Raw genomic sequence first — 15782 nt, 5'->3', positions numbered from 1 at the left:
CGGCTCATCACATGACAGTGTGTTGTCATATTTCAGCAGTGATGAACAGTTAAACCCTAGCTGTATCAGTTACTTAAAAGATTAGTCAACTAACTGGTATTAGTACAATTTTAGTTCAAAGCAAGCTCAAACCTTTTAAAATGAATCAGTACTTCCCTTCATATAATAGCAGCCATATTTATTCAGATAGACATCTACAGACATGAGACATAAGTAGACAAACTAGCATGCAAGAATAACAAGTCTGCAAATCTTAAAACCAGAAGGATCAGAAACGGGAGCGATTTGAAACCTCAGATAGTGAGGTTTTAAAATGTCCTGGGGCTGTAAAAATACATTTGCAGTTCATTGAGTTTAAAAGGTCCAATGTACCTAAGCCATATTTATTTCTTGCTGGGAGTGTATATGTGGGACATGTTTAAGCATAACCTTAAACATTTAACTTTACCACAGTTATATTAACTGTAGACACAATCATAACTTCAGTTACTTTAATCCTGTTACTATAGCTATTAAAATGTGGATTCATTTTTGTAGTTGTCTACTGAAAGCTGAGTGTTGTCTTTGCTGTGATGTATCAGAATTATACAGGTTAACTGTCTCATTAGGAGAAAAAATATCATTTGAACATCATATGACTCCTGCAACAAATTTCCTGTCAACACACTATAGGGTGAGGCTGTGTGTCAATATGTATGCACTTTCACTAACACATCTGACACGAGTGTCTGATGCAACCCAAGCAGTCTCTAGGCTCAGTGTGTGTTTGTGACCTCTGGGAATGTTTAAGCGTGTTTCATCAGAAACTGCATCCTGAGAGATCACCTGCTCTGCTCCCTGTGTCACCACAGCTTGCTTTACCCATTCTGAGATGCTTAAAAGTGGTAAACACCATGCACATTCACTCAGGAGTGTGTTTTATGTGCATAAATAATATTTTGTATTATTTATGCACACTTTCCTACACTTTACACACAGATAAATTTATAGATGTACATCTTATGTCAATCACAGTGTGTGGTGGCTTTAGAATTTACTCTAAAAGCTCTCTTACAGACCACAAACCTGGAAAGGCTGTAATCTGTGTTTAAAATCTGACTTGGACTAGTTAAGAATTAGTCAGCATTTCCCACACGCTTCTGGATTTGAGTCAACCACGCACTGCTGATGCATTTATTGCTTTCTTTGTATGCCTTCTTTCATCTGGGATACAACCCTTTTGTAAAGAAAATGTGACCCATGTTGGTAAAGCCTTCACTGAAATTCTCTATCTTAAAACATTCATATCTGTATATGTATGCACATTTAAAACAGGGAGGTCTCACACGGGGAAATGCCCACTACAAATGCAAAACTGCAGATTCCACTGCGAGTTAATTTGTGCGGAGTTATCCGTTATAAAGGGGCAGCCGTTTGGGCCTCTTTAAATAAAAACATGATCAAATCAATCGGTATCTTTTCATCCTGTGCAATCATTTACAGACTTGGCTCCCAGCAGTTGTTCTAAAAGTGTCTAAGTTATTTCTGACCTATTTATAAACATGCTTGTCATGTTTAGCTTTACATGTCTATCACATGTCTCGTCCCAAAGCTATGTACTGTATATGTTTAATATTCCCTTTTTTGTTGCCTTGTATGTTTGATGATGTGTGAGTTGCCTTGATGGCTTGTGTTGGTTACCCCAGAGCTGTAATGCCATAGTAACAGGAAATGGGAAGATCTGAGGAATTATCCATGGGGGGGAATCATTCCTCACATCAGGTATAAAGATGCTCCTTGATGAGCATCTTTGTACCTGTGAAACCCCCCTTGGACTTGTGGAAGCAACCAACTTGTCTAGACTAAACTGTGGCACCCCCATGGGACACATAAATTAGACTTTGGCTCACAGGTGAGGAGGGACATGATGCAAGTGCAACAAGACATGTACTCATCCAGATGTCAAATCAGTGGAGAGTGTAAGAATTTAGGTGTGCAATATACAATAGAAATTGATTATATTATAAAACATTTGATTAGATTGAAAGGTGAAATGCCAGTCATGAGTAATGACAAGAAATTTTTTTAAAAAAAAAGTCTGCCCGGGGTAATGGCTGACCTGAATTTAACTTTGGTCAATTATAGTAAACCATTAACTTTTTTAGGATGAGATCGACACATGCAATCCTCTGCCATAAACGCTTCTTTTAGATGCAGCTATTTACATATATTGGATTCTCTTTGTGTCAAGTCATATATTTATTTATTTTAATTTCTGAGAATACATGCATCCTGCCATAATAAGCCTAATCGGAAAAACAGTTTATTTTGACATCAGTGGGATGTCTTTAAACCAGTTTTATTGTTGCAGATAAAGATAAAGATAAAGAACGGGGAATTATAAACACGTGATTTCCTTTATTGCTCCGAGACTGACATGTCCGATTCTGACACTCAGGCATGGGAACCGGGCAAAGGCGCGAAGGTGAGAAAGAGTCAACCTGACAAACGTGTGTTATCTGACAGGGAGTAAAAAGGTGCAAAAAACCCCCGACTCTTAAATTAATTTCGGCGGTAGCAGCAGACAGTTGGCAGCCGGACAAAAAGTCACTGAAAGCGAGAAAACATGACATGTGAAGAAAACAAGCCGTGGATAGAGGGAGGGTGTGACTCCGCCTATTGATCAAAGACCATCCTCCTTCCTTTTGTCTTTTCTTCAGTTTGTTAACTTCTCTAAAAGCCTCGTGGACTTCGGGCCAGCAGCGCAGCAGTTTTTTTAGTAGGCTGTGCTGTCGCTTCATTTGGTGGGATTGACGCATCTGGACTGACCCACTCCACGGGCGGCGGAGAGATTTGCCCACTCTTTTCTTAGAAGTTTCATGGAGTCTTTGTGGAAATCATTGATTACACGGGTGAGGTAAGGAGAGTTGTTCGCAGTTTAAAGTAACTGACGACTGATTGTGATGCAGAAGTGCGTAAACTCAGAAAAGCAGGACCGGTGAACCTTTTTGTAAAGCTGTCAGAGTGCGTCAAAGAAGGTGGAACTATTTCATACAGTCGAGATCGATTTATGCATCCTCTGTGTGTGTGTGTGTGTGTGTGTGTGTGTGTGTGTGTGTGTGTGTTTGTGTTTGTGTGTGTTTGGAACTTAGTTTGGTTTTAGTTTTGCCGTGGTTTACGAGGCTTTCGCGGCTGTATGGAAATGACTCGCTCTGTGAGCGAAAGTCAAGCTCTTACGCCCGTCTTATTTTCATATTATTTGCGTCCTATTAAATTTGGCAGGCTGCTCTTCTCGGCAGGTCTCGTACTTTCACATTTTGGCTGAGAAGAAAATATATGTGCATCGTAAGCTACAGCTCACGAGGATGTCAAGAGAAGCTGAGAAGAAACTTTTTTTCTCCTCGTTCAAGTTCCGTTTTTTAATGTTTGGACGTGAGCCGTTTTCATTGGTTAAGTCTAAGACATATTGGAGGAAATTGATTTTTTTTTTTTTAATGTCACACGAACTTGCGGAGATCTTTCAACATATCCTAACCCGAGAGACTAATTGGTGATCAGATAAATGATTAATGATTGCTAGACTGGACTGAAGTAAGCTTTTGCCTTTTCACTCTTCTCTCGCGTGGTTTTAAGCCACGGGCGTTTTGTTTTCGAAAGTTACGCTCTCCATCACCCTTGCCCTACAGATCATGGGAGTGGGAGGACACACAAAGGCGCATGCACACAGGCAGACACAAATTTTAGAGTGCGGTTTTTAGTCCGTTGAAAACAGCTCTGCGCAGTTTCCTCCATGCACATAAACCGCGTTTCTCCTCGCCATATACAGATAAGCCGTCACACCACTTTTGTGAAAGGTGTCAACAGGATGAGAAGATAAGATCTCAGTGCTGTGCTGTCATTAGACTGGAGAGGGTCACTGTGTGGGATTAAAGAAAAAAAAAAGTCGTTTACTTCTCTAAACCTCACCAAGAGTTTCAGTTATTCTCAGAACGTCTTATCATTTTTTTTACATTTACAGATTGTGCTGGCAGATGTTGTATTTGCTAAACCTCTACACTTTAACTGTTGAGCCAAATTTCCACGCGTAGTCGGCAAGCGAGTGCAAATAAACCTTGGTATAATTTATAATTTATCTCCTCTATGAACTCATCGGTGCCTGCACGTGCCTGCACATGCTTGCATGGCAGATCACGTGACGACGTTATCTTCTTTTCATCTGCTCCAAGAAGCCAGACTGCGTTGCGATCCACACGTTGCGTTGCGCCTTCTAAAAATGCCAGATTTAGGAGATACGTACGTTTATTTATGTATTTTTTCATTTATTTTATTTTTTTTAGTGAAGCGGCATTTTTCGTGTTGAAAACAAACACTGTTCGAAAGCTGAAATGTTAAGCATGTTTAGAAGATCTTTGACTGTTAGTGCTGATATCTGCGATGGCTGGTCCACAGCTTGACTTGGGTCATGAGTGGCAGCAGTTTAAGCAGAGGTTGATAGATAGTCAGACATGTATATCTGTGTATCTGTTATCTGTTATATATGTCTGTATCTTAAAAATGGGATGGGATGCATCTAGCATCTTACTCAAGTGAAGGTTTTGTATTCCACATTTAAACAGACACACTCTCTCCCCCCCCCCCCAAACTCTCAATCATTTACTTCCAAACTGGAGGCGGGCTTTCTGTTCCGCTTTCCAATTTTTACACTTGCAGAACCTTCCTTGGCGAAAATGTGCTGTACTTCTTACGCTCAGCTTTACACTTACTAAAAGAGAGTGAAGTGAAAATATCAAGAATGTGCAAAAATACTTTTTTCTTAGGAAAAAAAGGTGTGTGTGGGGGGGGGGGGGGGGGGAATTCTGATACTGCACTGTGGTCACTGTGGCTAGTGTTTATCACTTTGTGGATTACACATCTGTCATTGCAGATCATTTTTCACTGTTCATTTACCTGCTGAGCCCCAAAGTCTTGTTTGGATGTTACTCTTAACTTTCATTTAAAAAAGCTGATAGGAGGAACTGTTAGCTGACTAGTTTCAGTGTCAGGCGTTACCAAAAAGAGTTTTTAGTCATTAAAAGCTAATCAGCAAATTCCCATAAATAGGAATCAGATGCAAAACAGCACTGAAGAAGTATAACAAAGAAGTACCTACGGTATGACCAGAGGGCTGTGGTAATAAAATGCAGAACAGCAACAACTCCACTTGTTTTGTCTGAGAATGTAAACACGAGATGAGAAGTGCATGCCAGATCAGGCGATAAGTCCTACTTCGACAAAAGCGAGCCTAGCCTTTTTGATACGATCACAGTGACACATTGACATTTGAAGTAAGCCATGGTAAAACCATAACACATCATATGTGACTCACAGAAATGACAACAGTTGTGCTACAGTGTAGTTCTCATTTTTACAGATGGCCTTGAAGTTGAGACTGCTCTCGGTCACACCTGGATATTATGTTACCATAAGTAACAGTTGGAGTGGAGGTGGTACAGGGAGAGCCAGTCGGTTTGGCGCATCATGTGTCAACTATCTCTTTGGCAGTTTGTGGAAAACCTTTCTCAAACCTGAAATTTCTCCTTGTTCAAGAATTAAATTGTAACTCATTGTAGGAACCATTTATTAGTCGTGTGTGCTTTTTTACTTTACAAGGTCAAAAGGAATGACTTACAAATAATTTGGTCCAGTTATTATTTGTCTTAAAACTGTGATTTTATGTGGTTATGCAATTATTTGTAATGTGAAGGAGTGCCATGGAAACTATGTTTAGGGCTGCAGTAGGAAGATGTGATGAAATAGCGATGAATGTACACCAAAGATTATTAAGTAAAGCCTTTTTACAATAAACCCTGAAGACTCTTCGTGTTTATTTACACCAGTGACCTGTGTGGTGATGGTCTGAGGCCATCTGGCCTGGGTGGGGATTTTCTCTTCCACGTGATCCCTACACATTCCTCAGATAGTAAATTATTTTTCACATGCAGGACTCTTATTCCACCATTTATGTGCGTGAGTGTGATATGTGAGATAAACCACAATTTTTTTTTAAAGTCAATTCTTATCTCATGATTCTGCTGCTAAGCATTTATTTTTCCGTAACACACTTCGCTGCTATATCTGATGTCAACATAGTCGGATTGATTCCAGTGTTAAACAAACTTTTGATAGTTTTTCAGTGAGAAATGCCACGATCTAATTGTTGTTGCGCTTTGTTTTTGTTTTTTTGGCAGGTCCGGAGCAATATTGATGAATTATCATAACAAGGCTACTACATGATGAGCAACCAGTCAATGCAAACTCTCACTGATGCAGTGTTACGAGCCAAGATGCCATTATTTGACCGGACGATAGCATCTGCAGGACTGTCAAAACCGCAAAATATGTCTGGTTTCCTGGGCAAGCAGACGCTGCCGTGCCATGGGGCCTTCTTTGCTTATGACCCGAGAGGAAAAGAGGGAGCGGGATTCACTTCTCCTTGGAGGAACTCAAAGACATCTCTGCTGAACGACCGGAGTACTATGAGTCACCTCTCTGGCATGGAGGGAAACCATCTGATTTACAGACACGACAGCAATTCTTCAGAGAAAACTCAGTCTTCTGCTACGCGTCACACCCCGGTAAAACAGGGCTTTATGAGGTACAAGAAAAGTCCTGAGATCAGCAGTCCTACAGCTGCAGCGTCGTTACCTATTAGAAAACAAAAAACTGGAGGTGAGACTTCATCACTCCCATCTGAAAACTCTGTTTACTTAGCGATTCCCAGGCCGGTTTACGGACATAATCCCTGCTGTAATGAACTGGGTTGCATGTTAGGACAACGCTACAGTGTGGAACATAGCTCTCCAAGGATACCAAACACTGTATATGAGCGTGACTGGATGCAAACTGATGCTCACTACGCTGAAAAACCATCTGTTGAAAGGAAAGGACAAGAAACGGTGCTTCAACAGAGAGTCTTACAGTTTGAACACAGCACAGATACACTGAAGAGGCTGACTGTGGACTCATACAGCCCTGTTAGAGGAAGAACTTTGCCTGCTGTGATTGAGCCGCACTACAGCAGTTACCCCTGCACCCCGACTCGTCCACTGTTTGGTTCTTTAAGTGAGCATAGCCAGCCTTTACAGACTTCCCCCAGAGGCTACCCCAGCCTTTACCCCTCCCACCCTACATATGAGCATATGACCTCAGAGGTTTATCAGGAACGTTCTCCCATGTCCAAATATGGCCAACTAGCGCAGCACCAAGTGTTTTACTACCCCCAGGCAAATGTGGAGGTAGAAAACAGAACCCAGTGTAAAGATAGTGGCAGTAAGCAGAGAGAAGATGTTGCTGTTATTCATAAACACACAAGCTCAAACCCTTGGGAGCATTACATAGTGCCTCAGTCGCTTCATGCTGAAATTCCTTTGCCTTTGTCTAGCACTGAAATGTTGCCAAATCATTCCTTTATGCGGGGTTTGAACTATCCATGTTATGCTGTTCCAAGACTTCATTTAAATCCAAGCCAAATCAGAGCCCCCCTAAAAAGGCAACATGCATCACCTACTTTTCATCCTAGCCACAAAAATGTTTCGCCATCCAGCCAACATATGGATCACCCCATGGTGTCCGCCAGCAGTTTACAAAAGGACAAACCCAAGCACCCCGGCCTTCATATTGACCACCTACCCATTTCCTCACCGTTCCTACCTGTGACTCAAACCAGCCCTGCCAGACGTGTGAGCAAGCCAGGTGTCTCACCATCAGTTATAGAAATGAAAGGATTCTTCCCCCCTCTCAACCGCCTGCATATGGACCCACCCATCCTTCCACCACTTGGCTTGAATGTGGACAGAGCAGTGGACTATTCCTCCTGTGAATCTCAAGTCCCTTGCCCGACTCAGCCAAAAAACGTTCCAGTTTCCCCAGCCGTGTGGCGACCTCAGTCACCCAATCGGAGTTCAAATCGGATCCACACAGACATGCCTAAGAGTGCAAATGTCCACAAAAGTATCGATTCTCCTGCTGTCGAAACAAGAAGCAAACATAAAAGCTCTGTGTCCAGTCCAGAAACCGCTGTTAATAAACAGTGTCTAAAGAGGAGCATTTCCCATTCATCTTCACCTGTCAAAATAAAAGAGGAGGATAAGGATTTATATGAAGTGGAATGGACCAGGAAGAGACAAAAGTTGAAAACGGAGATTATCCGAGAAGGAAATAAGAATGACTCTCCCCCTATGCCAGTTATTGACACTGTTTTCAGTTTGGCACCTTACCAAGGATATCTGCAGACCTCGGGAGGGATCTCTGGAGCTGGAGCATCAGGGAAAGCCTGTCAGTCCTCTGAGCAGCATGACGTTAAATCCAAGCCAGACAAAGAAAAGAAACAAGATCAAGCTAAACAGGAGCCTGTTGTGTGTCTAGTTTTTAAAGAAACTCGTACTAATACTCCAAAAGAGAAAAGTGCTGCAGAAGCTGTTGAACCCAAAAATATTAAAGTAGAAAACCTAGATAAATCAGATATCAGCAGCTCTACAGATGACAGCATTAGTCCAAACCACAGCAGCAAAATGGAAGTCAAAAAAGAGCCCACAGAGACTGCTTCACCTGATGATGGACCTATTTACTTAAAAAAGACAATTGAACCTGAAGAACATGAAACTAAGCCATCTAGAGCAGCTGAAAATAAGACTTCAGATGAGTCCAAACCTGCTGAGATGACTGCACAGACAAACTCGACTTCTGAAGGTGACACAAAAGCAACACAACACAAAGAGGAGCTCATCCTTCCCCCCAAACCCACGACTCCACTGCCTGGGAGCAAACTAAATTTCAAAAACATTCCCCCTCAGTGTCTTAAACTTTCCACCTATAAGATTATTATCCCTAACGGCAAGAATTATTTCCCTGTTCCACCACCACAGAAGCCGACTGCACAGCCAGCAGCTGAGTTCATACCAAACCAAGATATCCAAACGCCCGCCCGCAAGCATTTCTTTGAGCTGCACCAGTCATTCTGTAAGCTTGTGTCCAAATCTGTGTCGACTTCTTCAGAGCAGGACCTTAAAAAGTGGTTGTCCCAACTGAAAATAACCGAATCGGTGTCTCACGTGACCAAAGTCCAGAAAGTTTCCTGCCTGCTGGGGGTAAAAGCCAGAGAGGCTTGGCTCAACGAGGAGATGAAATCGGCACTTGACACGGTCCTCGACAGGTTAAGAGAGTACTCGATCCAGGAACGCTGTCCTTTTCCGCACGTCATGCGGACGGGAGCAGTGTTTCTCCCCATGCTGGTGGTCAAGGAGCTGCTGTTTCCTATGGTCCACGGCAGCTTCATTGACCAGGTCCTGCAGGAGCACAAAGTCGAGCTGCGACCCACCACGCTCTCGGAAGAGAAGATCCTCATCCAGCTTCATAAACGAGCCTGCTCCTCCAGACTCAGGAGACTGATGTCCCTCAAACACCTGCCCGACGTCTATGCCGACGCGGTCAACCTTCTGTATCATGTCTGCGTCTGCAAACAGCTGGGTGAGTGTACATTCAACACAGACATACCAAGACAAACCACTATGGTCGCTACAGTTACAACACTGTAGCCCTTTAAACCATTAACCCCCCCCCCCCCCCCAAAAAAAAAAAAAAAAAAATTTAGGATTGTATTAGGAACTGTTCGTTAGAAGCTGTGAGGCTTCTAAGGTAGATTTATCAAAATACAGGTGTTGCAGTGAGTCCTCCATGTGCTAATTTCCCCACAGCACCGGACACAACTGTGTGAAGAAATGTCAATAAGGCCAATGGCTTTAAAAATATTTTACAAGTAATTTAATACTACATATAAGCTATTATTTATGTGAATTAGCTAAGAAACAAAAAAATAAATAAAGTATTCATATAAAATATAATATATCATCTCAGTGATTAGTGCAAACTATGTTCCTAGTTGTAAAAAGATTTGTAATTTCTTATTATTAATTATGATGATTCATTTTGCTTGGTTTTATGAAAATCCCTGTTTCTTTAGTATAACTTTGATAGCATTCTAGGAGATCCCTTTTGGTACACGATGTGAACTGATGACCCTTTTAGATATCATTATAAAGCATCATATTTCCTTCAAAGCATATTTTCTGCATTAATTGGCCCTTTTTGTAAGTAACCAATCAAAACAGAAGAATTATTCAATATAAAATCCATTTATTTTTTACAGAATCAACCTCATCTGACGTCCAAAAGAGAGTCCAGGTATTTTTTTTCCTGTTGTCCCTCAATCTCACTACTCTTTTGCTTTTTTCCTGATTTAGAAAGCAGGAAATTTTTCTTCTAACCTTCAGTAACAAATCACAAGAAGCTGCATGATTACACTGTGGGTGGGTTGAGGGGGAAAGGCGCTAAGCTGTGCTGCTTGGGGACATATGAATTTGTTGCCTACTTACAGCACTGTAGCTGAAACAGCGTAAGGCAGGCTGGTGGATGACATTATGAGGGGAAGGAAGTGAGAGGCCGCTACACACACGAGGGATTAAGTGTGGCACTTTTTTTTTTTTTTTTTTAGGTCAGAGGTCTTTTCAGAAGATGGTGACTTCATCCTTTGTTGTACCATCTCTAACTAACCCACATCTACACTGCATACAAGTTGCATTAGGCAGTTTCTGAGAATATGAGTATGCAATGTCCAAAGAACAGGACAATAGTATAACACCAGTCAAATCTCATGAAAAAAAAAAATCTTTCCTTCCTCACCTGCCTGGCTGTGTTCTCCACCCTCTGCATTTCTGATGAGAATGCTTCAATCTTGTCACAAATATAAACTGATCAGACGCACCCTTAAAACCAAGTTCCAAATATCGAACAGGTGCTCCCTGAACAGTTCTGACCCATTCCATCTGGGGGTGTCTTACAGTTTCTGGGATTATTCTGGGTTATCTAGATTGCAGGGTAGGTGTTGAGACTGGGTTAACATATCTGGGTTAAAAAAAAAATCCAAATATTAATACAAACTTAAATCCCTTTCTCAGTCGTTTTAATGCTGTGGCTGATTGGTGTATACTTTCAGACTTCATCGTCATCACATTCAAGTATTCATGAAATGTTGCACATACTAAATAATAACAGTGCTCTCTCATTATAGGTGGGAAAAAAATGTTACATACATTAACTAAGTTAATCAACTTTATTTGAATTAAATATTTTGAGTTTTTATGTAGTTAGTTGAAAATACAAAGATTATAGCATATCAATAGAGTCGTCCTTTTTTTAAAAAAAAAAATTATAGTTGCCTTTTATTTTGTCTGTCAACAGCTTCGATTGTATTTGCTTCCTGAACCTACTGAACTTGGCCTAATTGAACTGCTGTTCACTGCTGACATAGGTTCACATGGTTTTGGAGCACTTGACTCTAGTGTCTGAACATTTCTGTTGCCCTCCTCTTGCCTCACTGCTGTTTTATCCGTGACTGATAGCACCCCTCGCAGCAGCTGACTTTTTCCCAGCCTTTGTGTTTATTCCCATAGCCTTTTCTTCCATCTTTGCTGCAAGGGTGTTTCGTGGTGGAGGATCATGATGTGCAAAAGCCGAAATCCTTAGGTTTAGGTGTGAAATAAGCTCTTTAGGAAACCAAGTATTTTATATTTCCTTGTCAGAAATCCTGAAAGTCTGTTTCTGACTTGCTGCTCACTTGTAACTGTTTCCCTGATCACTGCATAAATTCCTTTGCCTCTAATCTTCCCACTTTGTGAGGAAGCAGAATCCTATATTTATCTGCGATATTTCAGCATTTGTTTTGAGCTCTCTTTTTGCCATTTTCCCTGTGTTGCAGGATTAGATATGGACTCCGATCACAGGGAACAAGATGGAAGCTGTGAAGCGTCTAACAGCGGGAGGGTTCCTGTATTTTCTGACACCACTGCCTCCGCAGCCTCGCACTCAGAGTTGCAACCACAGAGATGTTCAGAGGATGAGGAAACACAATTGCATTTGAACAGGAATAAAACTAAAAGAAGAGTAAAGAGCAGTTCGAGGCGTACGTTTTTAGAAAACAGGTTGTCAGATGAGGAAGAGAGAGGGGATACGGACAAGGTTGTAGCTGAAAGCACTGTCAACACAACTGCAAAGAAAAACTGCAGTGCCCATGAGCCCAGGGAGAGTGATAATAAAGGGACTGATTATATGGTTTCAGAGCCGAATCCATATATTTCATGGATGTGTCCTTTAACACTGGACGAGCTATCCCCATTCCCGAGTGACGCAGAAACTGAGGGATCTTCCAGCAGGTGGCACGTTGGTCAGTCCTCACCATCAGTCAAATCTAAGGAAAACTCTAAGAATTGTTCAGGAGTCATTGTTAAACTGAGGAAGATACTTAGTGAAGGTCTAAAGAGAAAAAAAACTCGATACCAAGCAGTGTCAGAGTCGGAGACATCTGCTGATGCTTCCATCTCACAGACTGATGACGGGGAGAGTGTGATCGGTGAGGCTGACGTTCACAGGAGGACACCCAAAGCAAAGCACAGGTGGGAGAGAACAGGAAGCTTCTCTCATGCTTTAAGACCCCTTGGCAGCTCTTCTAAAAGAAAACATAGATCACTTTTGAAGATCAAATACTGTCCCTACTTGTCTGCCTGTCACAGCGCCGAACACAGGAGGCGATGGGTCCTGCGTTCAGCTGTGCAGAGGGCTCAGAGGGCCATGAGGTTCTGCTACCCCGAGTTGGTGGGAAAGAGGATCCGCCATCTGTACGAGGAAGTTGACAAATCAGAGGTGTGGTACAGAGGGGAGGTGCTGCGCATCCACGAGGCTCACCCCAACCCCCTTAAGACCATATTTGAGGTCAGGTATGACAGCGAGCCTGAGTGGAAGTACTACCTCGAGCTTCTCATAGACTATAAAAAAGGCTGGCTCAAAATTGAAGACTAGTGTCCAGGCACGTACACACAATGCTATGACACCTCTGTGAGTGCAACGACAGCTGAGCATTTTTTTTTCTTAACTCACTTACGAAAGGTTCCTCGAGAATGAAGGTGAACTGGATTCTTTTTTTCTACTTCTTCTTTTATATAAAATAATGAAGTCACCTAAAAATTGCCTGTTATGTAAGCACAAAGTTGTGCTTTCTTTAGTGATGGGCTATGTTCAGTGTTTAGCTCTTTTTTTTTTTTTTTTTTTTTTTTTTTTTTTTTTTTACATTCTTATCATTTATGCGGTAACTTTATTTTAATAAATTAAATTTTGATGACATGAAAGAAATCACTGCCTCACTGTGCCCCTTTACTTTTATAAACTGCAGCATCAGTGGAGTATTTATTTTTTTAAGTCATCCTGACCTTTCTTTTGAAACAGTGCAGCAGAGGGAAATTAGTGGCTTGGCGTAGTTTGAATGAGCATTACTTTCAAGCACCGTACTGTACCGTAATGCAGTGCCAGTCACATATAGCATTAATGCAGAAAACTGATCTTGACCCTGATGATGGTGGTTGCCTTATTGTAAGTAATGTAAAGACCGGTGATGAATTAAATGGAAAAACTTTGACCCTTATAGTGACGCAAATTTACACTGCAAATCAATGCAAAGTTGCTCTGAGCCGCCACCTTTACCCATTTCTGTTCAGATGGAAATGGTCTCTTTCAAGATGACAGTGCCCCTGTACACAGGGAACAAGGGTTTCACTGAGTGGCTGATGAGAATGATGTAAATAATATATACTGTGGTTGACGTAACCAGCTGGACACCTATGGATGCGCTCTTGGATGCTCCCTCAACCACCATCAGCAAAATACCAAATGAGTGAAAGCACTAAAGTCAAAACACTGAATAACTTTGAGAAGCTTGGTCCAGTCCCTCCAGTAGAGGAAGCTCCTTTAATTTTTCAACCCTTTGTAGTTTTTGTGTTGAAACTGCTCAGGTTTTAAAAACACAAGCTGAGTGTGCTGTATACAGTCAGTGTGAAACTTATGACTGAACCTCAAATCGTGGTTTCATTTTGTATGATTTTCCTACTTCTGCAGACTGAATTAAAACATTTGTCTCACCATCGTGTTTTGTCACTTCTCAACTCTAAATATTCAAGAGAAGGGAAAAAAACAATGTTAAGACTTCTTGTAAAGCTATAATGTGTTCCTAAACGAATGAATTGAAACCTGATTAAAGCAGGATGATTATGTTAGTTTAAGTCATACTGTTAGAATCCTCAAAGAACAGGCCAAGGAGAACGAGCGGAAGCAATCTTCCACATCAGCTTATTAATCAACCATACACCCAGAGTGATGCTGAAAAACTAGTTTGTGTATTTATTACTTCTAGGCTGGACTATTATAATTCATTATTATCAGGCTGTCCTAAAAACTCAATGAAAAGCCTTCAGTTCATCCAAAATGCTGCAGTGAGAGCGTGCATATTTCTGCCATATTGGCTTCTCTTCATTGGCTCACCCGGTAAATCCAGAATTGAATTTAAAATCCTCCTCACATACAAGGTCAAGCAGCATCTTATCTTAAAGAACTCATAGTACTATATCATGCCAACAGAGCATTTTGCTCTCAGACTGCTGGTTTACTTGTGGTTCCTAAAATATTCCAGAGTAGAATGGGAGGCAGAGCCTTAAGTTTTCAAACTCCTCTTCTGTCGAATCAGCTCCCAATTCAGATTCAGGTGACAGACACCCTCTCTGCTTTTATGATTAGGCTTAAAACTTCTTTTTGCTAAAAACAATTTCAACGCTTAGTTACTCTGCAATAGGCTTAAAGTTGCTGGGGGCTTCCCATGACACACTGAGCATTTCTTCTTAACTCTGTCCTTATACACCATTTTTATTTAATCACTAGTTATGAATTTTGGGTCCTCTCTTCCTCCCCTCACCCCCAACCAGTTGTGTCAGATGACTGCTTTTTCCCAAGCCTGATTTTGCCCAGAGTTTCTTCCTGTTAAAAGGGAGTTTTTCCTTCCCACAATCTCCAAGTGCTTGCTCAAAAGGGGTGTTTGATTGTTAAGGTTCCTATGTCTTACTGTTGGATCTTTAACTTGTACAAAGCACCTTGAGACAAATGTTATTGTTTGGTGCTAAATATGGATAAGCTGTCAAAAATAATGCGTTCTGTGTCACACCTTCCATTTTAACACCGTGCATTCGACGTTGAAACTCACAATTAGTAATCATGTTTGTCAGAACTGGTGTCTTTGTCCCCATCATGTGGCTGAAAACGTAACTCTTACATTCACACTATACTGTCAAAAATGCTCTTTATTTTAAAAATGCAATTCCAGGGATGGACTTGGTTTATATCAGTGACAGTACAACAGTGGAAGTCTTCATAATGACACACTTTCAAAACACCTCAGACACTTAAATGAGTGGTGCTACAAAAATAAAATCGCCCCCCCCAAAAAAAACACCTAAACAAAAAAAAAATGTTTGTAACATTTTGCACTTTAATATTTTCATGTAAAACAACTAACTCCACCCCCAAACATTTTTTACACTACCAAGACATCTTTGATAGTGCAAATTGAAGATATTTATAAAACTATTAAAAGTCTTTTGGATGTTAATTTAATGTGAGTAGCTGCTTCTGTTACTCCATCCGTTAAGCTGAGATGTTCATGAACTACTAGCAGACACAATGAAAACCCTGGAGAGCACATTAGCCTAATGAGCAAAGCTACAGCTGGTGTTACTGCAAGACAGCTTGGAGAAAACAGCCCATCTTTTATCCATTCACCTTGTGTCATCATAAGTTTGGGATTTGAGAGAATTAAAATGACATAAAAACAAAACAAAACCACCTGATTGCTATATAACACTCTGAATAAACTAAAAAAAGTTTAAATTATTATT

The 15782-nt window shown here is 41.1% G+C and overlaps 1 protein-coding gene across 2 annotated transcripts; it reads left to right on the top strand.

Moving 5' to 3' along the window:
- Window positions 1-2544: 2544 nt before the first annotated feature.
- Window positions 2545-15738, top strand: prmt2ip (PRMT2 interacting protein). 2 transcript variants are annotated; one of them, XM_084933502.1, is made up of 3 exons: window positions 2545-2891; window positions 6207-9483; window positions 11771-15738. In XM_084933502.1, exons 2-3 carry the CDS (start codon window positions 6249-6251, stop codon window positions 12865-12867), a joined length of 4332 nt encoding a protein of 1443 aa, XP_084789628.1. In that variant the 5' UTR covers window positions 2545-2891; window positions 6207-6248; the 3' UTR covers window positions 12868-15738. The 2 variants fall into 2 exon arrangements, with proteins under 2 accessions (XP_084789628.1, XP_084789627.1); XM_084933501.1 differs by having other exon boundaries at window positions 2545-2896.
- Window positions 15739-15782: the final 44 nt, after the last annotated feature.

The sequence above is a fragment of the Perissodus microlepis genome, chromosome 7 (genome assembly GCF_051167445.1).
Source record: "Perissodus microlepis isolate ML-2025 ecotype Zambia chromosome 7, ASM5116744v1, whole genome shotgun sequence".
Lineage (NCBI taxonomy): Eukaryota > Metazoa > Chordata > Actinopteri > Cichliformes > Cichlidae > Perissodus > Perissodus microlepis.
Note: the sequence above shows the minus strand (reverse complement) of the source record. Positions and strands in the feature narration are given on the sequence as shown.

What these genes read in the sequence shown, in the direction of transcription:
- prmt2ip (XM_084933502.1), top strand. Translation starts at nt 6,249, where the DNA reads ATGATGAGCAACCAGTCAATGCAAACTCTCACTGATGCAGTGTTACGA. An exon ending in CTGCGTCTGCAAACAGCTGG is followed by an intron (nt 9,484 to 11,770) that starts GTGAGTGTACAT and finishes CCTGTGTTGCAG; the next exon opens with GATTAGATATGGACTCCGAT.